The 25,461-nt window shown below is 39.1% G+C and overlaps 1 protein-coding gene and 1 long non-coding RNA gene across 4 annotated transcripts in view; one reads left to right on the top strand and one right to left on the bottom strand.

Moving 5' to 3' along the window:
• The first annotated feature begins 492 nt into the window (after window positions 1-492).
• Window positions 493-23,514, top strand: LOC123871865. The gene is made up of 3 exons (XR_006797353.1): window positions 493-610; window positions 22,073-22,075; window positions 23,481-23,514. It is a non-coding gene; the product is annotated as an uncharacterized LOC123871865 (long non-coding RNA).
• LOC123871834 (protein tweety) overlaps window positions 3,966-25,461 on the bottom strand; it is a 97,653-nt gene continuing 76,157 nt past the window's right edge. For all 3 annotated transcript variants that reach the window (XM_045915830.1, XM_045915827.1, XM_045915828.1), the window contains 14 exons: window positions 16,092-16,168; window positions 15,096-15,251; window positions 14,615-14,743; window positions 13,924-14,067; window positions 13,223-13,435; window positions 12,555-12,683; window positions 12,130-12,267; window positions 11,216-11,360; window positions 10,464-10,609; window positions 9,568-9,665; window positions 9,034-9,201; window positions 8,324-8,544; window positions 7,907-8,201; window positions 3,966-7,160 (listed from right to left, as the gene is read on the bottom strand). In XM_045915830.1, the coding sequence (XP_045771786.1) occupies window positions 8,358-8,544; window positions 9,034-9,201; window positions 9,568-9,665; window positions 10,464-10,609; window positions 11,216-11,360; window positions 12,130-12,267; window positions 12,555-12,683; window positions 13,223-13,435; window positions 13,924-14,067; window positions 14,615-14,743; window positions 15,096-15,230 (1,632 nt within the window). In that variant the 5' untranslated portion in view covers window positions 15,231-15,251; window positions 16,092-16,168 and the 3' untranslated portion in view covers window positions 3,966-7,160; window positions 7,907-8,201; window positions 8,324-8,357. The remainder of the gene's footprint in view (window positions 7,161-7,906; window positions 8,202-8,323; window positions 8,545-9,033; window positions 9,202-9,567; window positions 9,666-10,463; window positions 10,610-11,215; window positions 11,361-12,129; window positions 12,268-12,554; window positions 12,684-13,222; window positions 13,436-13,923; window positions 14,068-14,614; window positions 14,744-15,095; window positions 15,252-16,091; window positions 16,169-25,461) is intronic.

Here is a 25,461-nt window from a genome sequence, read left to right as displayed (position 1 = left end):
TACCATTGACCATAAAAATGTACCAACATCGTTGTAAATTCTCACAAAATTCACTATCTTAATACTGAATAAAAACTGGTACCATTTCACTTAAAACTAATCCGGCTGCCACATATAAGAACTTAGTAAAAAATTGTTCTTTACCACGTTTTTAATAATTCCCTTTCCTGTCTGTTTGATTTTTCTGTTTGGTATAAATTTTGCAATCGATTTTAAACTAACTTAACGATGAGCTACAGAGTTTTGAAATTTTAAACACAGCTCAAAACTGGCGATGCAATATTAACTATTGGTTGTACAAATTTCGCAATTGATTTTTGCAAATGATCTGCGCTTGCGATGTTAACTTGCGTATAAATACTACAGATGTACAAAGAAATCCGCAATGTTAATCAAAATGAGATTTTGAAAAATATACACAATCTGTGAAATTTCAAATTAAATCATTTACTTCGTTTTGATTTGTGGCAGTCGTAGTATATAAATTTACAGCTAATAAGAGTATTAGTAGAAAGATGATCGCGAAAATTACAATAATTATAGTATTAGCGTGAAAACTTTTGAGCTTGCAATAATGCGAAATAAGGCTAGACGCACACGACTCGAATTTGTAAAATAAAGGCCATAAGGGTACCATTTATGCCGCAAGAGTACCATCCCTTATCGAACTTGTATTATGTTCAATCACTAGATAAAGTAGCTTTCTAATGATGAAAAAATTATTAAAATCGGTTCAATATTTCAGAGTTTATCGATCACAAACAAACAAATCTTTGTTCTTTATGATATTATACAGATACTAGTATATTTACAAGAAATAATAATGACTAGTATAAATTTTTAAGGTTCCGTTTCCGAAGGGTGCCAATAGGACCCTATTATGAAGCTCCCGCTGTCCGTCTGTCTGACCTCGAACTGTATCTCGTGAACCGTAATAGTTAGAGAGTTGAAATTTTCACAGAATGTGAATTTCTATTACCGCTAAGACAAATTATAAAAAATCAAAATGGCCGCCATGAAAACTCAAAAAAAAATAAGTGGTATTTTTTATAATGTAAAATAGCGAGCAAACTAGCAGACGGGTCACCTGATTTTAAGTGATTACCGCCACCAATGAACATTTGCAGCACCAGAGGTATTTCTTATACGATGGTACGGAATCCTTCGTGTGCAAGTCCGATTCGCACGTGGCCGATTTTTTAAGAAAGCGCCCTTGACTGGTCCTGCGCATCTAGCTTCATATCTCCTTTACAATGTGAATACAAAATAGTCCGGCGTTATTTCCGTGATCATATTCCATTTTCATTAAAAATACGTTTGTGGTGTTACAGTTCAGCAGTACTTTGTCCGTATAAACTACATTAATTAATAAATTAATAACTTCTTGTTCGTCGAATGGCAGTTACAAATTTGCACCTTATAACCATGCACTTAGGTCGAATACAGATTAAACTCGCTACCAATTCCAATCTTTCGGCTACACACGATGGAATGCTTAATTTGAATTAATCTGATTACTTAAAAAAATTGCCTATATGATATTTTCTAAAGCTTGACATGAAATATAAACAAGACAAAAAGTCAAACTTTTTCTAACTAAACCTATATAGGCCTCAATGCAAAAAACCGTCTGATAAATCGGTTTAAAGAGAATCGATGAGAATATCGGTTTTACGGTGTGACCTCTAGCTGACTCAATCCGATTATTGTACAACATATATCTAACAATAGAACATGTTCATTGAGCCTGAAAAAATCGGTCACCGTAGAATTTTCACTCAATAAATCGATGACAAACCTATTTCCAAATTACCGTTAGTTCTTAAGATCGTTCTATTCATTGAATATTTGTTTTTGCCATTCTGTCAGTTTATTTACATTTTATCTCATGCTTCAAAAAATATCATATAACAGCAATGAAAAGATCTCTAAACATTATTCTATATACAATAAGGTCCACTATTTTGAACTAGATAAAATCGTCTTGAGCCGATTTTTTACAATAATTATAATATAAACAATAAAATTAACGCTATTATTCCATTAAGAGATTCTATAATCGCAAAAGATGTCTTGTTTTCACTCCCGTTAATAAGGCCTTGGACTGTATTAATAAAATGAAGTGATGTTTTGTATAGCGAGCGGTAGTTAATTGGGCTAGAATTAATTATTAAAGAGAACAATAAAAAAAATCGTGATTTTTTTATTAGCGTCACGCTATACGGAAGACTATTAATGACGTCACAAGACGTAAACTACAAAATATTTTTCAAATTTTAACATAAAAATATTTTCCCGCAGAAATAACTCTATTTTCATGTTACAAAATAATATTTGTCGTTTATGCCTTGTGACGTCATTAATTATTTTCCGAACAGCGTGACGTTTTTGTTAAAAATAAATAAAAACCATGATTTTTATTTAATTATTCTCTTTAGTAATGAATTCTAGCTCCATAAACTACCGCTATACAAAACACGTCACATCATTTTATTACTACAGTCCAATACCCTATTACTTAGCTGAGTTAGCTTTAAAAAGATATCAATCAAACAGTATTAACTTAGCTTTAAATAATTAATTTGCTTGTACACAGCTAGAGCTGGAGTGTTCACTTTAGCTATACATTTTGACTAAAAATAAATTAGGTTAAGTTGTATCAAAATCGGTCAAAATGACCCTTATTTTTGACCTCTCTACCCTCGTAACAATAAAGCTTCGGTCAAACTAACACGAATACCACGCGGGAAACAGGAAAGAACATTGTCATGCCTATCACGTCAATCCTAATATATAATAAAACACGAAATGTTTTTTCACCTATGTCATTGTTTTCCACTTTGAAACCATCCAACCGATGTGACCCAGACCGGTTACATCAGAAAGGCAATAATGCGAAGATGGTTTTAGACCAAAAAAAATGTAAATCTTGTTTTAGCGTAGTAGCACACGCTAATCCGCTAATAATAAATGAACATGTTATAATTGACATGGTCTGTTGCATATAATATGTATAGACCGTTCTTTTACAGCCGAAATTGATAATCCTATCTGTAATCTGTCGACAGGTTATTTAACAACATTGTTACTTGTCTGAAATTGTTAGGTCTTTTTTGGCAATTATTATTATTCATATGTGCATTCTTCCCATCCTCACATATGGTGCTCAAACTTGGTCTTTGACGGATCATCAAAAGTCCGCACTGAGAGTTTGCCAGCGGGCAATGGAGCGCAGCATCCTTGGAGTAAAGCTGACAGACCATGTTAAAAACAGCATACTGCGCTCCAAGACGCAGATAACGGATGTGGGAGACAAAGCTGCCAGACTAAAATGGAACTGGGCAGGACATGTTATGCGCATGTCCGATGAACTGTGGGCAAAGACCACAACACAGTGGATGCCACAAAATTTTTAAAGACGTCGAGGCAGGCCGAGGCGTCGCTGGCGAGACGAACTCGATGCCTACATGTCGGCCTGGCCTCAAATTTCTATAGACAGAGACAGGTGGAAGAAAGAAGGGGAGGCCTTTGCCCAACATTGGGACAGTTCGGGCTAATAATAATAATAATAATTATTATTAACCACATCGCTAAGTAACTTATCAATAGATTAAAGATACATTATAGATAGGTAAAAGAATCAAAATTAAAAAAATTAAAAAATCGATCTTCGAAGATTTTTTTTAAACAGTAGCCTATTGGGGCGTGCAAAGGTACAAACTTGAAATTTAAATTTATAAACATATCAATCATTCGACATTTGCTTACTTTTTTTTTAGAAATGTCTGCTTTATAATTTTATTCTGGTATGAGGTGCGTATCCCAAATACCGCGCGGAATCCACCTCATTTTGACCGCAGCTTTAGTAATTAGGACCCATAAATTTGTTTCACTATATAATTATATTAAAATATTACCTACTAATAAATGGTTAGTAAATAAATTATTACATAATATAACACTCCAGCTTCAGCCATATCAACAGCCCGCAAACACCACTTATATTCATTGTCTATATACAATTTATTTATATACGATGTACAAGTAAGACTCCAAGCCTTTTCCCGCCTAATATCTCGTAACTTGTCGATATCAAACATGGATCTACTCGACTCCTTTACAGCCAATTGTTCTACATTTTAACACAAAATAGACAAGTAATAGAAGGCTCACTTAATAAAACGCGCGTTAAAGGACGCGCAAACACACAGACACATAACTCGTGCCAATAAAACGAATCGAAAATGGTGACGCTAATCCATCTCACTCGCACACTAGTATTGTGTGTGAGAAAGAGAAAATGGCGACTCTGATCAATCAGTCTCACTCGTATCTACACACAAGTAATGTGTAAGTGAGAGGGCGAAAATGGCGACGCCAATCATTTCTTCTCCCTCGCATAGCATACGCAGGTAGTGCGTGAGAGGGAGAAAATGGCGGCGCAAATCGTTCCCTCTCACTTGTATATTACACACAATATTTACAGTATAGTATGGGGGGATATAGCGATGCTAATAAATCCTCCTCACTCGCACTACACACGTTTAACACCGCCATTTTCGATTCGTTTCCTTATTGGCACCAGTTATATACATACAACGAGTTAATGCCATAACGTCCATTAGACGATAGGTTTTATGGTCAGTTTTGCTACAGTCACGGCTTTAACTAGCTATTCTCTGCTCCATCAATCATATTTTATCACTCATGATTGACAGATGTAAAACATATCGTCTAATAAACACCTAAGGTAAAATAATGAAGCAAGCGCCGTTGCGTGCGTCTATGTGTGAGTGCATCTATTATTATTAGCGAACGTTTTATTGAATGGACCTTCTGTAACCTCTCTATTCCATGATTTTACTGATTAATCATTACAATTTAATATAAAACTCCAAATATTCGCACTTGAATTAATTCTATATCTTTTTACTCACTTATCAGTTAACACAGTTATTAACTAATTACATCCGATTAAAAAAAAATCGTCCGTTACAATGCAAAGTCAAACTGTTTCCGTCGAAATCGTTTTTAGGTCGATTTGTGATCGTTACTTTTAAAGTAAGACTACAATAAGTTATCTTAATCCTACGTTGAGCGAAAAAAGTCTAAAAAAAGTCAGAAAAAGACGCAGTCTAGCGATTTAGATGATTTCTTGCTCTGTCGGTGTCACCTGAGTAATAATACCGATTTAGATACCGCGCATGACGTCAAAGCGTCTAGCGGTACGACGTATATTGACACAGCGTATACCGATACAACATTTACGGTACCGTTTATACCGTTACAGTGTGTACCAATAGCGTAGTCATATCGTCACCGCGAATGCCGATATTGCGCCACACCGCACCGACAAAACAGAAAATTACCTAAGGCGTTATTTTTTTTTATAACGCGAAGATATTGGTCGGGGATTTTTTTTATTTTAGTAATGTTATTCAACAGCACAGCCTTCCGTGGACTTTGTTATGGATATATACAGAAAAATACAGTTTGTACACATTGTTTTAATATGGTTTAAGGCAGATGCCAAACCGTTTGCATCGACATAGTACGAATGACAACTTCTACCATTTTATACATTTGACATTTTGCTTTCGAAATCAGGGATGTTTTACAACGGCCCAAGTAAAATCAACGCGACAAAGCTTTGTTGACACAAAACTGCGAAGGTTTATCGTATCAGTCATGCTTAGGTTATACAGACAGCCGGACACAAATACATAGCTGTGAGCCTCTAAATTATCCATTATCGACTTATCTCGGTAGAAACTTACTGACACCATCAGAGACAATGAACATCAGACATAGAATAACATATTATTATTCCATTTATCAATACCGACTTGATTCATCGATTGCATTTTTTTTAAACCCCTTTGATTTACCGGGCTAAAAGTATCCTATGTATCTCAAAGATGCCAGCTATCTCTATGCCAAACGTCAATGCGAATATTATATTTGCATAGAAGTATGGATTAGTATGGATGTTGTCAACGATTTTATTGCTGTTCCATTTTGGTAACAAAAGGTTTTTCACTCATTTACCAACATAGGCACAAGTCCCTAGAATGTAAAATGCAAAGTCTTATAAAAACGACAGAATCATAGGCCATTTCTTCATAACTAGTATAATTACTTGTACCAAAACGTTCAATAGTATTGCAATATCCAAAGAAAAGACACTGAATCATTAAAATTTTTGATCTAAACGAATTTTGTAATACCGAATATTTTTGATTTTAAACTCGATTTCAGTTTTTTCACACTGCGTTACTATGATGCAGCATAACAAACGTTTAAGTGATCATTAAAAACTATCCTTTTTTCAGTACAAGCTTTTTTTTATGATTACGTAAAATCGAGCTTTTGTCATACATCTGGTTGCACAAAAGGTACCTACCGCAAATAATCCATAGGCGGTAGGTTACCATCCAAGGTGGTTATGTCGTAATACAAACTTTACAAGCCATAGACGTAACGCACATAATGTTAGGCTTCTCATATGGAACACTAAGGTGCATTTAACAAAACTACAGTACAGTACAAAAGAAGTGTTAGATGCATCAGCAAAGACTATAATCCGGGTTATCGCTTAACGATATTCGGATGATAGATAATGTCTCCGATCGGTTACAGTTCTTGAACTTGTTTATTCTTGGTATACGAAAAGTAATACGCATAAATAGCGCAATTATAATTCACTTGATTCTTTAAAGTCATACATGTAAAACACAGCTTCGTTTGGTTAAACTAGTACAATTAACAAATTCCGTGCTGTGTTTGATGCATCAGCAAAGAGTACATCAGGGTTGTCACTTAACGATGTTCAATTGGTAGGTAATGTCTTTCGTCGTTTTCTTGAACTGGCTTCTGTTTTGGATATACGAAAAGTATAAATAAATCGTAACTCACTTGATTAGGTATATCGTAAAATAACCTTTAGTGTCATATACATAACGCACAGAATCGGCACAAATTAAAGTTTGGTAGCAGATTTACAATCGTCGCACCGGAGGCGTATCGTCACCTGCTTGGGGCGCTGCTACAACTCGGTAACGGCGTAGAGGTCGCGTTGGTCGTGTTGTTGTTGTTGCTGTTGTTGTTGTCGTTGTCGGCGTTGGTTGTTGTTGGGTTGACGTCGCGGGCGTTGGAGGCTCCTGTAAGTAATTTTTTTTTATCGTCAACCCATCACCGACCCCACATCTGAGCTCGGGTCTCGGGAAGTACATAGGCCATGGTCCATCAAGCTGGCCAAGTGAGCAGACTTTGCAGACCTACAATAACACATGGCGTTTATCGTACACATGGCGATCCGAATATAATGTAATATCCAAACATATTATGCCACTGAGGGACCTAGGTTCAGATCTATAGAGCGCACTCTGACTTTGCTCGGACTTAAGATTGAGTTAAAACAAGACAGATTTATGTGAGAGATATACCTCTGTCTCGTTTTAACTCTATCTTAAGTCTGAGCAAAGTCTGAGTGCGCTCTGTAGATCTCGTCCCTAGTGTTGACGGAAATATTAAAAAAACAGCAAATGATAATATTTTAATTTTCTTCTCTACAACATATAAATAGAAGTAAAACTGGATTTGTAAACAAAATTAACGATGGGAACTTATAGTAAAACTGTAACTGGATGATTAGTGTACTCCTGACTTCCGTTTTCCCCGTCAGATAAAATATTGGGACCTTCAAAAGAAGAGTAAATAGGCATCTTCTAGGCAAATGAGCTCCTTAGGCTGCATCATCGCTTACTATTTGGTGTGATGCACACCTATATTATGGCGCAGTCTTGGAAAGGCTTATGTCCAGCAGTGGACGCATACAGGCTGATGGAATGGAATGGAAACACCTATGTATATTATATGCAGTTTGGATAAAATAATTTAATTTTACCTGTACTCGAGTGCTGCAGCGGAGAGCGGCTGTGGGTCAGTCCTGCGCTGCGGACGCACTGTCGCGTACTTGTCCGGCGTGGGGTGGGTGGCGTGTGTGGGGTGGGCGGCGTGGCTGGCGTGTGTGGGGTGGGTGGCGTGCGCGGGATGCGCGTGGGTGTGGGTGCGCGGCGCGTCGGGCGAGAAGGTGGCGAGGGCGGGCGGCGGCGCGGGCGGGCGCGGGCGCGGCGCGCGCGGACCGAAAGATGCGTACTTAGGGTCGAACCGGTTCAGGGGCACTGTGCGGTTTGCCTGACCTGCAATAAATACATTGCTGAATAAAAATAGTGCATGTAACCTTAACCCCGTTCGCACGGCATCAAGTTTCGTCGAATCTACTTTTGTACGGATCATACAAAATCAGCTGCAGTACACTTACCTGCAGTGTGTTCGGCCGCGCCGCCCGCCCGCTCTCAGTAGAAATCGTTGCTCTCGAGCGTCTTGCACTGCTTGCTGAGTGTGGCGTATTTGCCGTTATGCGGCGCGCGGCCGAGAGTGTGCGAGCCACTTAGCGCTCCCAAGCCGCCACCCAAGCCACCGCCGAGACCAGCGCTGCCACCGCTCGCTCGTCCCAGCGTGGCGCTACCCGACAAACGGGATCTGAAAACAATTGTTTTCATTGTGACTTTTGATGAAACAATTGCAATAGAGACTAAAACAGTGGACACCGCAAAAGTTGTAAATTGTTGAAGTGAAGCTTCTTTATCGCACAGGAATGACTATGGCACACATCCATTATAATGGTAAATAGGTACACTGTGACCTAAAAACTCTTGTACCACCTATAGTAAAACGTGTTTTTGCAATGAATACATTATGATTATAATTATGACTACCATACCGCATGGAGACTTTGTTTACTAATCGATAACATTCAGACATAATATCGATGCATGTGGATTCATGTGTTGTGAATACAAAAGATGTGTAAACAACTCCGCTATAGTTTTGACCACTATCGCTAATCATCTTGGCCAGTACACCTCTTCTTGGTTTCAACCGTCTTAAAGCCTACAAAATGTTTTTACTATGTTACGCCCAAAGCGGAGATAACTGAGACTCAGTTCTCTGTATGGCTAATGAACCTACCTCGGTCGCTCGCGATCCCGGTCCCTATCGGCGAGGTCCATGAGCTGAACCGCGGCACTATATGAGGGGGGTTTCCCGTTAGGGAACGGAGCCGGCCTGGGCAGAGTCCGGGAGCCCGCACTGCCCGTTGATAAGAACGGAGCCTGTTCTTCCCCGGATACGCTACGCCTGAAACAAATTACAATCACAGTTAAAAGAGAACCGGCCACATAACTTTTGAAATAGTTATTGAACATATCCTAATTCCAAACTTAAGGGAAGCGGAAAGAATCACTCAAGAAGTCTTGATATAACTTATTCTACAGATTATATCGCTATATTTTCTTTATTTCTATGAAATTCCCAAAGAGTCAGCTATTCCGTCGACATAAGAGACAATTAAGCGCGGTTATGAAACCGATCAAAGACTGAATATCACCAGCCCCAAACTAAAATGTGAATGACGTCAATAATATTTTTGTATGAAAAGCTCATACGAGAGTATGAGCTTTTCATACAAAAATATTATAAAAAAAATCGTAATAAGAAACTCACTTAGTATTAATGTAGATCCAAGCGTGAGAATCGACTAGAACGATAGCGGTGAACAAAAATCCCGCCAAGATTGCTGCCAGCAGCTGGAGCGATAACGCCTGGAAAGTGAAAAATAATTATATTAATGAGATTTTTGTTTTTAACTAAACAGGCATGCTCTTCTATCACGCCGAAGTAGGTGATATGCAGTATAATGAGAGCGGCTTACCTAGTTGCCTATTCACTCTTCTTTTGAAGGTTCCAATATAATAGTTGGTGGCGAAAACGGAAGCCAGAAGGGCGATCCAAATTCTAGCAGTGCGTATTCATTCGTCACTAGTAGGTGGGCAGAAGTGAGGAGAGGTTAAATTAGTTAAACCTAAAGCTAGGTTAGGTTAGAACATAAATATTCACCATTCAACTCAGGTTCTGTTGGGAAATATAGCTAACTTAATTAAAACGTAGCGATTGTGAGATATTTTTCTGTTACTTCCTCAAATCTACCATCTCCGCCCCTCTCCCTCTCATCTCCTCTCACATCTAGTCCATCTCTTGCCACCTCCCCCTAATCTACCTCATCTTCCTCTACTTTCCCCCATTGACCCCACCTCCCCTTTCATTTACCCCATCTCCACTTCCCCACTACATCTACTCCATCTTCGCCCGTGTTCCCCAACACTCCCAGTGCTGGCTGAAGTCTACTCGTATCAGTTGACGACGATGCTATTGGACAACAGAATAGTGTAGTAGTGGTCGAGATGGCAGTCGAGGGGGTCGAGGGGGGGGGGGGGGGGGAGACGGGGGGATGGCCCGTACACCCGCATGTCACCCACGATATCCCGCATCTCGCACGGGGCTGTACGGGTGTACGGGGCATCCTCACCCCTATTGCTTTCTCGACCTGTCGCGTACTATACCTGCAATCCACCATCGCAAGCGGCTCTCGCGGCGGTCACGAAGTACGCTCGCGCCATCCGACACTCCAAAGCTCCGCTGAGCGACACCAGCGCGCGCTCCGCCTCGCCCGTGCCCGCCCCCAGCGCTCCCAGGGCTGGCGTAAGTCCTGCACACAAAATAAAATGATACATGTCAGACAAGGTAACCAGCAGCCGGTGGCAAACCTCTCAGATTCAACGACTCGCATCCGAAGGTTTCCGTACCATCGTATAAGAAATCTCAACCCCGTATGGTAAAAAAAAAAAAAACGCTACAACAGCTGTACAACACTGCAAGTTAATGATGAGCCATCTAGATGTGATTTAGTAAACTAATTATTATTTGGACGTGAACATTAATTTTTTTTTTGTGATATTGTTACCAAAAATTCACGGTTTTCGGATTTTTCCTTTCCTTGAGTGATAAGACATTGCTACCTGCCAAACATGATTCTAGGTCAATCGAAACCGATAGGGTATAGTAATTTATAGGTCTCTTCTCTTGACAGACACGACAAGCAAATAGACAGTCAACGAAGTGATCCTATAAGGGTTCTTTTTCCCCTTTGAGGTATGCTAGTCACATTCGAATCCTCTCTTCAAAATTTGGGCTGCAAATTGCAAATACCAGTGTCAGTTTTTACCTAGTGCTTTGGTCTACAAAGTTTAGAGTAAAATGTTCACTTTTCATTAAGTCTGTAATTAATAAAATAAGCCCGTCTCGAAAAACATACCGGGATCATTAAACATCCGCGGCGCGTCTCGTGAGAGTGTGGCGAGCGCTTGCCGGACCGCCACGACCGCGCGCTGCGCGTTCCTCAGTTCTGCGGTCAGCACGTTCTCGCGGGACACCTTGCATGACAGGTAGTAGTGGACCATCTGCAATGAACAGAAGTAATTCAATGGCAGTAAAGAAATAACTGGCTAAGGATAGCTCGATAGATGGTCGACTTATGGCAGTAGCACTGGGCGAGCGATGAAACAGGCAGTCATCTTCGGCGATTCTTCCCTGCGATGTCAGAGTATCAAATCCAAAGCTTATAACCTTTCGCGGTTATATTAGATTGCAACATGGTATTATTCAAGGGGCGGACCAACAAATTCCTGAAAGGCTGGCAACGCATTGGCAGTTCCTCTGGTATTGAAAATGCTCATCGGCGGTGGTAATCACTTAACATCAGTTGACCCGCCTGCTCATTTAGTAACTATTTTTATTTAAAAAAAAAAACAGCCGGCAAGAAACTTGGCATTCGTAACTAAGTCATGCCGGAACAGCTTCTTACCTTGTACCAATCTCAAGTCCGATCGTGCTTGAAGTACTGCAGCTATTATAAGATGGCAAGTACCAGCCAGAAAATTTATTGGCGACGAAGCGCTGATTAATTCTAAGCTCCAAAGTTCAAAACATCGGCGAAAAGTTGCCCGTTTGTCGATTTTCAATAGGATATACGTATGTCGGAAAGTGTGCTAAGAATTCGGCCTAACTCCCCCCCTCGCCATTTTATTCAATCTTCTCGCGTGACGTCAGCCCCAGAAAAGGCAGAAAGGAGATAGCGCGTCTAGGGCTAGGGCTTGCGCGGTGTCATGGCATGCGTCAGTCGCCGCTACTGCGCCCGCCGCCCAGCACACCACTCTTGAGTGTACTCACATCGACGGGTAGTCTGTGCGGCGCGTGTAGGGCCAGGGCTCGCGCAGGGTCCTGGCAGGCGTCGGCCGCCGCCACCGCGCCCGCCGCCAGCGCTGCGCCCGCCGCCCAGCACGCCACTAGCGCTCCCAGCGCGCATACCTGCAAACAATCAATTTATAGTCAGTACAAAATGACTTCTCACGCGCCATTTTAACTCTATGGGACATCTGTCATCTCAAAAGTACGGATGATCGGAAGTACAGATCTCCATTATATTGAAAATTATTATAGTCGATAGCTCCAATCCCGACCAAAATATAACTAAAAAATTTACTGTAACTTCATTGGCTTTTTGGTGCTTCGCAATATGGACTCCTACGTTGTGCGTGTGTCATTAGATTGAGAGTATGTGGATTATAACTAAAAAGTGTAAGTTAGTTACTCACGCATAGTAGAAGCAGAGCGCGTCGCGACCGTCTCGCGGCGGCGGCCAGCAGCGCCACGCACACCGCGCCGCCGCAGCACCAGCCCGCCATGCCGCCAGCCCACCGCGCGGCCTCCCACACCCACAGCCGCTGAAACGTTCACAATTTATTTATTTATTAGATGATGCTTGAGAATTTGTATGTGTGGGCTTAAGTTTTAAAAGTTTTGAATATTTATGTATGGAACCAGCATACCTACAAGTTCGCCATTTTAAAAAAACGATCGGCGGCGAGTGATATAACATAGGTCAATCGACGGAGTAAGCGATTACAATCAAAAAGCATTCAGTAATGAAATATGTCGTAAGTGATATATTTGAGTTTAAAACAGTAGAAAAATAGAAAATTAATAAGTAAAGTTAGTAAAATTAACTCAAATATCTCAGATAGTATATCGCTTACAACATTTTATCACTGAACACTTTTTGATTTCTAATCATAGTCTATCGATAGACATAGTTTTATCATTGGTCGCCGAAACAAGGTTTTTTTTATCAAACTGTTGGACTTGTAGGTATGCCAACTAGGTTCAGTGCCCTTTATAAAAGTATCAGGTTCAGCAGGCAGTCTGGTTAGCAACAGGAGCGTCAATGCATCAGCTAGGGGTTAGATTGTTCTACTGGACTTACCTTCATAAAAGCATCCAGATTCAGCGCAGCCAGTGGCCTGCGGAGATTGTCAGCGGCGGAAGTGGCCGCGCTGGCGTTGTTCCTCAAAGCGGACAGCGCCCTCAGTAGAGTGCCCAAGGCAGTCTGGTTGGCTACGGGGGCGTCTAATGCGTCCGCTAGACGTGCTAGAGGAGCTCTTGCCCTGGATCCCATGGCTTCTTCTAGAATGCTTGACTGTAATAGAAACAGAACTTCACAAAATGTACTGCAGGACCTTAGATCTGATCTCAAACATGTGGAATAAGGTAAAATTGATGTCATGTAAAATTGTCTTTCTCAAAGTCACTCCTTTTACACACTTTACCCCAGACGCATATATACCTTTCCATCAAGGAATGTCTTGAGAAAATATAAATACAGCAAAGTTTTGTCTGCTTTGTTGTTTATGATGGAAAATGTTTGCAAGAATACTATAATAATTTATCATCAATATCCATTTCACAAAAATATCAAGGTACCTATTTAAAATATTTCCAAGATTACGTTTAAGACCGATCTTTTGGGGTGTCCTTCAAAATCTAGCCATCGGTTTGGTGCAAATGGCCTGAAATTCTGTAAGGCTCTCTATCCAGATGATCTGCATTATGACTGCAAACTTACTGCAAAACTGCAATTTGGATGCGGTGCGGTGACAACTGGCTACCGAGCTGAAGACTCCTTACCTGATTCTTTACAGTGTTGACTAGCTGTGCAAGGCTGTTGCCTGCCTGGATGCTCTGCAGCATCGCATTGTGGAGGTCGTCGTTGCCGAACAACCCAATGCCGATTGCCCCACAACATAGCACCGACAATATCATCAATGTTATCTAGAATTAAAAAGACACCATGACACTATGATTATGAAGACATGGAGAGAGAACTATGCTCATTGCTCAGAGTATCCCTTAGCAATACAGAAACGTAGAGAACCGTAGGAGAAACAGAGTAACTGACATAGCTTAAAGAGTCGAAAAGTTGAAGTGGCAAAGACAACACTCTTTCTTATGGTACACCAAAATGGTTGTGGATGCAACATTTTAAAGCCAGTATCTGGGAGCTACTGGTCAAGCGGCACAAGACCGTATTCTGTGAAGATCCCTTTAGGAGACCTTTTTTTCAGCAGTAGACATCTATCAGTCGAAACGACGATGGCGGAGGAGACACTAAAATTAAGTTCATCGAGGTATCTATACTTCTTAGCCCGGATCCGAATAAATTTTCATCCTCCTGGCTTTTTGTAACTGCCCATTTAGATACCCACTTTTGAATAGTAACTTTCAGGTTATAGTCCCAGCAATATACTTTTTATAATATCCCTGATAGCGAAATATGACCAACCCGTAATATATAAATGGCTGATCAACCATACCGTACCTTAAGTGCGGTGATACTCCTTGGCGGCCTTTGTTTCCTGTCACAGCATCTCGTGAGCAAATATATGAGCAACACCGTCAGGGTCAGGATGAGCCATGCGCCAGGTATCGAGCCGAGGATCCCCAAGCTCTGTAACCAGTTTAGTCAAAGATTACTTTTTACAAATTTTTGGAAAACGCAGAAGATCATGTGCACCAAGAAGTCAAAAGTTTTTCACTACGCAAAACTACGTAGACCTAGGGGTCAGGGGACTTTGACGATGCCTTATGATTTTGATTTCGGAGAAACTAGGGAAAGATGTCTCAGATACCTCTAGATATATGGGCGCGTTGAGCGCGACGGTGTATCCTAGCAGTGCGAACCAGAAACGAGGAAGCAAAGCGCATTCAGGCACATGTCCGCAGAATATCGACTACATAGGGGGTTAGGGAACTTTGACGATGCCTCGCAGTCTTGCTTCCCGAGGACGTGTGTCACATACCTCTAGATATATGGGCGAGTTGGGCGCGAAGGTGTCGTTGACGCGGTGCAGCGTCACGTTGATGTGCGGCAGCGCGTGCAGCAGCCGCGCCAGCCGCGGCGGCGTGTACTCGTCCGACGGGCCCGCCGCGCCCATGCCCGCCGCTCACCAGCTCCTCTGTAACCACCAACACCAATATTACTTCTCGCTAACTAAGTCGTCATTCGTCGAGTGACGTGTAGCCTAGTTGTGACAACGCATATCAAAAATTGTAATATTGAAAATATAAATACATACTTATTATATTTGTTATAAAATAAATAAATGAAATCGATTGTGATTATTAAGCAACGTTGACCCAAGTCGGTAACTGGATGACCGACTTCAGAGGTCCGAATTTGGCCTTTTCGTTTCCTCCGTGCCTCGGAGAGCAGGTTAAGCCGTCGGTCCCGGTTACTAATACTGAAACTCTCAGTAGGTATTAGTTTCAGTATGAGTAGTATAGAATATATAGTAGAGAATAGTGTGTCAACCTAGTGCTCTTGTCAACAATACACGACGTAATATTATTAATATCTGCTGAAGAAACATCTGGTAATAAAACGACGTTTACAGCTGAAACATATCGCATATCGCTGACAAATAACATATGATCTTTATCAAAGTTTTAACGTCGTCCATCACAGGGAAATATTATATCTCGCTGGGATCAAAGAGCTCTATGATCTATTTAATTGATGAATGACTTTCATTTATCATAGGGCCCTTCCACGATACAGTGTAACGCGACAAGAACGACGACACACCTCAAGTGTGTTTCAGAAAACCTGCATCTCAGGATCCCTGCTCTCCTCTCGCGTTACAAACATACCCAAACTTATTTTCAGCTGTGTGTGCTACGGCAAGCTACTGAATTCTTCTTGGCATTATTAGCGAAGGGACCTCAGAGCCCATTGGCCAATAATCCCAGGAATTGAACGTGGGAAAGATAATCGAATTGGTTTGAAATTAACTTACCGCTACGAATAATATTCCACCCCCTACGACGTCATGTTGAGTATGACTAAAGATACACGCCTTTACCGGGAACACATCTGGAACAAAAGCAGAACACCATTGTAGCAATTATATACATGAATCGGCACAAATAGGTACCTACCGTACAATACGTAATCAAAGCAAGGTAAACCTATGATAGAATAGCTGGAGAATGGATGGAATACCACCAATGATAACCTAGTATAGATAGTTAATGAGCATGAGACGTGCCTGCCCGCGAAAGTCTTTTACTATTCTCACAAATTAGTCGATACTAGAATTAATTTCTTAAACTGGACCCTTTCAAGTAAAGATTTTTATATAAACCTGTAAGGATGATACTGCCATTGTCGCAATTAAAATACCATAAGCCTACGTTGTCGTATTAGTTTACAAATTGCGAAAAACTAAATTAAATTTACGCGGGCAGGCCCGTCGCTTCTACCTTAAGTTACCTTAACTTTTCGGAGTTGTGTGATTTAAGCAAATAAATATCACTTGCTTTAATGGTGAAAGAAAACAACGCCGTGAGGGAACCTGCACGCCTGTAAGTTCTCCCTAATGTCTCAAAAGTGTGTGGCCGACCCGCACTTGGTCAGAGTGTGGTGAACTATGGCCAAACCTATCTCATTCTGGGAGAAGACCCATGCTCAGCATTGGGATGGCGGTAGTTTGATGATGACGATGATGATGAAAGTGAATAGCAGAAACATTTGCAACAGTCTACTACACCCCTTGGTTTAGTAACTACCTACGACCGAAGCCTGCCAGCAAAAAAAACTGCAAACTTTTCTGTACTTTTTTTTTAACAAATTACCAGAACTGAAACTTTTGTATAAATCTTATAATGCACATACTTAAAAGGAATTTATCAATTTCCTAAAAATGTGTTGTTTCCTACCTATCTTGTGTTTTGGAAAATTTCAAACTAGGCCACACAAGAAGTTTCATTCCAAAATAACTAGCAAAGTATCCGAATATGAATAAAATTAAATTTTATATGCCCATTAAAACTCGGCTATCTAAACTGCGCGTGTCCAATATGGCAGATATTAAAGTTTAAGCGCCCCGGCTGAATATGAGCTCGTAAAATATCCGCTTTATAACTTCACTAGCGGTACTTACTTCTACATCGCGGTCTTTATTATAAAAGAAAGAATAGTCCCTCAGAATTGAGAGAAAAGGTAGACGTGATGCGGTGCAGAACAGGTATGAGTTGTAGCTTCCATAGTGCCTTTAGGTCAATGAGGCGTAAAGTCAAGTTTGGGAATTATATTACAGAGAGCATCCAGCAATAACAGGGAGCCAGCTGACAAGTCAAATTGCAGGTCGATAAGATGACATTCGAACCGTCTACGTGTAAATAACTTAACCTGGAAGTCTCAAGTGTGGATTGGCCATGATGGGCTTGCGCATTATCTCTTGTCTTCATAGCTTTACGTTTTGAAGAATGCTTCTGAGCAGAATCATCCTGAGGCGTCACGAAACATAAAGGAGAATTCGCTCTCTGAAGAGGTTCAGACACCGAACAGATTAAATTGAGGCTGTCCTGAATGATTGCTCGCGCTTTAGCGCCGGCATGTAGAGGTCAAAGTTGATGCACAAATTACAGCTCTTAACTGTAATTGATTCCTTTCCGTAATCGACTTACAGAATGGCGAACAACCAACACTAAAAGTTTCCATTTTTTAAGACAATGTTACAAAGGCAGATTAGGAGAAAACATTGATGAAGTCTTGCAAATAATATAAAGAAATTAAACCACATTAAAATCGGTCCTAACGACACCTAAGGCGAAACCTAAAATGGCACAAGAAATACTTGTTATTCCTAAATTTAAAAAAAAAAAAAAAAAAAATTAACACCCCTGACAAGTGAAGGTTACAGTAACTAGAAAAGAGCTGATAACTTTCAAACGGCTGAACCTATTTTCTTCGATTTTTATAGGATGCGGATTTATGGGTTCCTATTCACTTCGAAGTTAACCTAAATTCAATAGAGTTTCATCGTCTTTGTTATGATGAAAAATTTTAATAGTTCGCAATGAGGAAAGACATATCAGTTTTATTAGTTCCTATCGGCTATAACAGTTGATCCACTTTAAGATTTAAGAGGAAAACCTATGCGAATGACATTGACGATTTCCCCTTCAAACTAGCAATTTCGACATGTCATGACCCTCTATTGACAATTAATCAAGCAGACATTTCAATCTGCGAAATTTACGCGGACTTTTAGTATTTTGACGTAGGAGGGTAAAAGATCCAGTAAATGAATGACTACCCTGACTTTGACCTAAAATTAAGATATATGAGAATCGTTCTATATATAATTTTTATATTTTTTTTTATCTGTGTCTATACACAGTAGGTATACACTCTTAAATTATTTAAATATCAAAAACGCAAAAAAATGCGTGGTATTAATTATTATAAATTATTTTATTTAACAAAAGGATAAATTGCCAGTAAATGAACTGGGAATTTCAGTGAATGAACAAACTCTATCTAGTGCATAAACTCTCGATTCCTATTAATAAATTCTTAAGTATATTTTCGGCTTGGAATTTAAAAAAAATGTCAGATTTTCAGTTTTTGACTTATTGTATATTTTTTTCTACATTTTGCGCGATAAATCAAAAACTCTTTTACATAATAATAATAAATAAAACCTGTTTTAGAATGTATAATAGAGCCCTTTCATATGATATTATCCCCTTTGGTATAGTTATCTTAGTTTGAAAGTCACCTAAATTTTCTGGAAAACAGTCCAAATGACTACAGAGAAAATGAAACTTAACGCTCTTGTTGCATCCAAGTCGCTGGAAGTGCAACATCAGCTACTGAATGTGTTAAGAGTAGTGAGAATAATATACCGTAACACAAGTGTCTGATGTTATCAGATTTGTTCCTTTGAGCCACATGTTCTGATGCTTTTTAGACAATCTAAGATCTCTCATTAAGTGATCCAAATAATTTTGATTGAATGGTCTAAGTTGAGATGTAAAAAAGTCACTACATCGTCACTACCTTCTGAAAGTTCTTGAAATGGTAGATTAGAGGTACTGGGTTGGGGCTGAGGTACAGATTTATCACCAGAAGTCAGAATCGTTCAAATTGCAGACTGCAAGTTACAATAGAGCCGCTTGGAACAATTTTTTTTGCTGTTTCTTCTGGTAATATTCACAACGCAGAAATAATAATCATCATGGTGTTTAGATGGTTCGCGCCAAATTATAAAATTTTTTTTTAGTAAAAGTAGTTAACTATTCTTATTTGCTCATAAACGCAACGAGGAAATACAGCTTCCACATATAAAAATTGGAGTCCAGGCCTTGCTGTTAGCTGCTAATGGGTTCTCAAAGTAGCCCGAGTATGCTTGTTTTACTGGGCACAAAAGGAAAGAATGAAAGGAGCTTACCCAGTACATCTTAAAAGATCCGTTATAGATACATGCATCCTGCCATGCCTTACCTATGCCAGCCAAACATGGGTCCAGACAAAGAATATAAAAAGAAATAGTGACTTGCTAAAGGGCGATGGCAAGGTGCATAAATTAAGCAAAAAATATTCAAAGTGAGAATTGAAGACATAAGAAAAAAGACAAAGCCTACAGACACCTTGAGACATGCCCTAAAACTGAAATGCAAATGGTCATATTGTATCGATTTTTACAGATGAAAGAAGAACAGGTAGGTAGACCGAAGACGCGTTGGTCTAATGCTATTGTGCAAATCGCGAGAGAAAATTAGCTTGATAGTACCAAAGACAGAGAGAAATGGGGATACCCAAGAGGGATCCATATCCAAGAAAGAAGAATACCAGAATAAATATAAAAAAAATTCAAAAGAAAAATAAAACCGACTTCAAAATCACAAACACTAAAAAGTAAAAAATAATTTAAGTTATTGTGGTTTTTGAAGTCGGTTTTATGTTTCTTTTGAAAATTTTTTATTTCAAAATTTTTAGTGGCCCCACTGTACTATAATAATGTGCCATGCCCAGCTAAAACCCTACTGTTTACTAAGCAATTACACTGATCGCGAGCAATTTGCTCTTATCCATTGAGGAGTTCTGTTCTCCATGTCAGAAGATATTCATCAGAACTTCATCAAATTTATATGGGACCACCTGCAAAGTATACCTAGCTTTTCAAAAAAAAAAAAATCCAAATCGGTCCAGGCGTCTTTGAGCAATCGGTGAACATACATTAAAAAAAAAATTGAATTTGCTCTTATCCATTGAGGAGTTCTGTTCTCCATCTTCAAAGATATTCATCAGATCTTTACCTTTATATGGGACCACTTGCAAAGTATACCCTATCAAACAAAAAAAAATCCAAATCGGTCCAGGCGTCTTTGAGTAATCGGGGAACATACATAAAAAAAAAGATACCGACGAATTCAGAACCTCTTCCTTTTTTTAAAGTCGGTTAAAAATATACTAAGATTTACTAACATGGTGTTATACCACAGAGTAGCAAACAGAGGCAAAATTTATAACTATTTTGGTAGGGTTGGCACTGGAGGATACAATTTAATTAACAATAGTTATTTGTTCAACAAGATGGTAAAGTTTGTTTTTGTTGTGATTGCCTAGTTTAAATATCGATCTTTAAATATCGATCGATAGATCTAAATATCGATTTTGAACGAAATCAGTCAATTTAGAAAGAATTATAAATGGTGCCAACTTTTTTAAATTTTGGTTACAGTTTCCTATTTTGTGATCCCAGGGAGCTCTAAATATCGATTTTGAACGAAATCGGTCAATTAACAAAGAATTTCAAAATGGCGTCGACTTTTTTAAATTTTGGTAACAGTTTCTTATTTCGTGATCCCAGGGAGCTCTAAATATCGATTTTGAACGAAATCGGTCAATTAACAAAGAATTTCAAAATGGCGTCAACTTTTTTAAATTTTGGTAACAGTTTCTTATTTCGTGATCCCAGGGAGCTCTAAATATCGATTTTGAACGAAATCGGTCAATTAACAAAGAATTTCAAAATGGCGTCGACTTTTTTAAATTTTGGTAACAGTTTCTTATTTCGTGATCCCAGGGAGCTCTAAATATCGATTTTGAACGAAATCGGTCAATTTACAAAGAATTTCAAAATGGCGTCGACTTTTTTAAATTTTGGTAACAGTTTCTTATTTTGTGATCCCAGGGAGCTCTAAATATCGATTTTGAACGAAATCGGTCAATTAACAAAGAATTTCAAAATGGCGTCGATTTTTTTAAATTTGGTAACAATATCCTGTTTTGTGATCCTAGGGTTCCTCAGATATTGATTTTGAACAAAATCTATGACAGTTCAAGAAAATAGATTTTAAACACTATTTAAATTATTATCATTAACATTAAATTAAATGAAAACACGACGCGCGACGTGTACTGCAGCCCCTGAGCTTGAGCACAGGCCGAGCCGGTATAAACCGATTTCTCTCCGTACGCGACGTAGCGCCTGTGCTCACGCACACACGCGCCTCAAGCTTGTAGTAGTGTACCTATCGTAGCGCGCTTGTATGAAGCTTTGACTCTGTTCGCTACTCATGTGGTTATACAACGCAATACCACACTAACAAACACTCGTACAAACATACAGACAAGTATATACTCACACACACTCACACACACACATGGACGCACGCACACGCACTTTTGAACGGTTTGAACGGAACACGGTTTTGAAATTGAAATTGAAAAAAGTGTAAGAATTTGTAAGAAAATATTTAAAAAAGGTATATCAGCTGGTTTTTTATTCCAGCTCTTAATACATGTAATAACGTCCAATCTGTTCATTTACTTGAGCCTTTACCCTAGTACCTAATTATATCGACCGCCCCATATCAAAACAAAGTAAAAGTCATTTTTCCGAAAATCGTTTTATGTCATAAGCCTAACTTTCATAGTATGTCCCGTTGTATTGTAAGGACACCCACATTAAAGTAAAATTAAAAGCTAGTAAGTCGCTTTGACCATTTTAAAACATAGTAAGTCTATGAACTGGCTAGGTTTTTTATAGATTAATGCGCCTTACTAAGTTTTTCAAAGGAATTAGATTAAATAAAATAAATATCACCCATTATCTAAATACCATGTCAAAACAGTAAATACTTAATGATGCATTAAAACTTAAAAGTAAGATAGGAAAAGTCAATGACCTCTACATGTCAACTGTTAAATATGGTTTGCAAGGGAAATACTTTGCATACTTACATAATGTTTTTAGGGTTGCATATCTCAAAAGGAAACACGGGACCCTTATAGGATCACTTTGTTGTCTGTCTTTCTGTCCGTCTGTCCGTCTGTCGTGTCTGTCAAGAAAACCGATAGGGTATTTCCCGTTAACCTAGAATTATGGGCAGGTAGATAGGTCTCAACTCTCATAGCCCAAGTAAAGGAATAAATCCGAGAACAAATTTCGTGATACTAGATCAACGGGAAGTACTGTATAGGTTTTCTTGACGGACGGACGGACAAATGGACAGACAACAAAGTGATCCTTTAAGAGCTCCGTTTTTCATTTTGAGGTACGGAACCCTAAAAAAGAAAGTGATGCACATCTAATGAATAAATGTGTAGGCCAGTCTTCACACTAAAATATTTAAACCCCTTTAATTTAAAAACTGTCATAGCCTAGTGGTTAGAACGTCCGCCTCCTAATCGAAGGTCGGGGGGTTCGATCCTGGAATCACGCACTACTAACTTTTCAGTTATGTGCGTTTTAAGCAATTTAATATTGTATATCAAATCTTTGAAAAGAGCAACCGCCGAGTTTCTTGTTGAAGACTACGGCCTAAACTTCTCTTGAATTTAAACCACTTACTAGGTTTTGATCTGAGAAAGAAATTTGACATTAATTGACAAAATTGAGAGACCTAAGCTTGTATAAGAACACAGAAGTGTCATAATTCGTGTTCACTTTGCCTAACGTCTCTCGGAGAGCAGAGAGAGATTTAAACTGTTTCTTATAATTATTGGCCATATTTCAAATGCGAAAGTGTGTTTGTTGGTTTAATATTCAATCACGCTGCAACGGAGCAACCAGTCGACGTGGTTTTTTGCATGGATACATTTAAAGACCTTGAGAGTGACATCTCTCTCCGCATCGTATTCTTTATTGCTGAGGGTTGTGACCTCTTTCCATTATTCCTACATCTAATGGTAGGTTTTCTTGGGATGCGATGAGTTCAAAGAGCCTACGGAACTCGACTAGAAAAACGAGATTTTGACTCTTAGGTTTAACGGTTATGAATTAGTTATTATTATCAGTGATAAAATTGATTAGGGCTGCCAGGTAAAATGACATTTATCTCGGAAAATCAAAGAGTTTCCACGAGATTTTTTCCAAGTTTTCGCTACTAAGTACATATATTATGAAGAGGAAAGGTTTGTTTGTTTGTTATCGATAAACTCTGAAACTACTGAACTACTTGCACTAAAGACATAATCATCAACATCAACCGACAGACGTCCACAGTGAACATAGGTCTTTAATAGGGTCTTCCACATGCTACGGGTTTGCGCCGCCTGAATCTTTGCGCTTGCGCTTGACGACAATCATGCTTTAAAGAAAGCAATGATGAGGTCCAAGTTGGAGCACGCTTACCTGGAAGATGCCTATTCACTCTTGGCTTGCAGGTATCTATGGTATATATGGCAGGAAACACGGCCGCAGAAATGGCGTTCCAACCTTTAGGCTCTCCCCATTGCCCGCAGCATGAATCTGAGCTTCCTTATGATGGTTATATTATGTACATATAATATCTCATAAGAAATCTCTAACACACAATCCAGCTAAGTAGGTCCAATTTCAAAAAAAGCTAGCTAGCCGACAAATCTAACTCAGTTAGGCAGCCTTCGGGAACCTTCGAGATGTCTCTCGTCGAAAATTCCTCAATGCTTGAAGACCAGTCTTTGAATAGTGCATGATGTCAGTGATGAAAAATGGATCCGAAATATAGGTCTTTTTTTGTACACAGGAAATGCCTGACGCATACCCCTCCGTCATGTGGGACTTACACCAAACTTGCACTACTACGAAATCCATTTCGGAACACGGCGCCCGAAACGAGGCGCGCTATCTCCAAAAAAACATAGGTATAATACCTATTTAGAACACTTACTATCTGTCATCATAATCTATGACAACCTCCGAGTATTTACCTGGTAAAACCGTAACTTTCGAATAAATTTTAGTATATAAGCAGGCTTCATTTAGAAATGAAAAAATCCCTATTTTATTTTTCAACGATTATAAACACAACTTTCATTCAAAAATAATAAGCTTAAATTCATTTTAAATAATATTTTGCGACGAAATGACGCGCACAGTCCTTCCGCCATGACAGTCCAGTGGACACTGAATTCCATAGAGCGCCTGCAAGAAAATAAATAGCACAGGAAGTTTTTTGGTTAGTTTTAGATTATTTAAGAAACGAAAAACATTTAGTATAAAACTAACAGTTAAAATTGATTGCTAAACCTAAACATATCATTTTCTGGAGGTTGGCTTCAAAGTATCAAGATGTTAAAGAAAACTTTTACAGAACAAGTTGCGAACAGCAATGTTTTCAACTTGGTTTTTTTTTTATTGGGATAATGTATACTAAATAAAAAGAGGCCCTTATAATCTTCACAAACTGAAGTTTTTAATTGCATGTATTTAATAGCTGTTAATGCTTTAGAAAAATAAACAATTTACTTCAAAGTACAGCATTTTTGCGATTTGTCAAATAGTAATTACCTTAATACCCTCGATCACAAAATTTTGAAACAAACAATGCCAAAGCAGAAGAAAGAACAAAGAATAAAAACTCTAAGATAGAATACTAAACGTCCGTACCTATTCAATATTCAATCTATCTGTAGTCTACAGATAAGTTACTTAGCAACGTTATTATTTCTCAAAAACACAACTCTGCCAAAAACATAACCCTTCCTTTTGGCTTTGCCGTAGTCGGGTAAAAAAGAAAACTATTGAAGAAAGAGAAGATTGGGCATAAGTACTCAGATGATAAGAGAATAACAAACATGACCACAAATGTTTTCTACGCTTGACCGCCGAGTTTGACCACATCATGATAATGAATAATAATATATTCAGCGGAAACTCTATGGGAAGCAAAGGCTAAATAGGTAAAAATGTGAGAGCAGGGACATTTAAGCTATGTTTTTGTTACGCACAAGTTAAATCCGTCGCATTATGTTTAAGGCAATGAATATGCGAGAGGCATCTCGTCTGTTAACTATATAAGGCATGAAGAGTGCACAAGAAGCTGACAGCGGCCTAAAGCTGTGACTCAATACTAAACTGGTCCAACGAGTTCGCAATTCCTAGACGGGTA

Source organism: Maniola jurtina, chromosome 14 (genome assembly GCF_905333055.1).
Source record: "Maniola jurtina chromosome 14, ilManJurt1.1, whole genome shotgun sequence".
In the NCBI taxonomy this organism is placed as follows: domain Eukaryota; kingdom Metazoa; phylum Arthropoda; class Insecta; order Lepidoptera; family Nymphalidae; genus Maniola; species Maniola jurtina.
The sequence above is the reverse complement of the archived record's forward strand: the minus strand, read 5'-3'. Positions and strand labels throughout refer to the sequence as shown.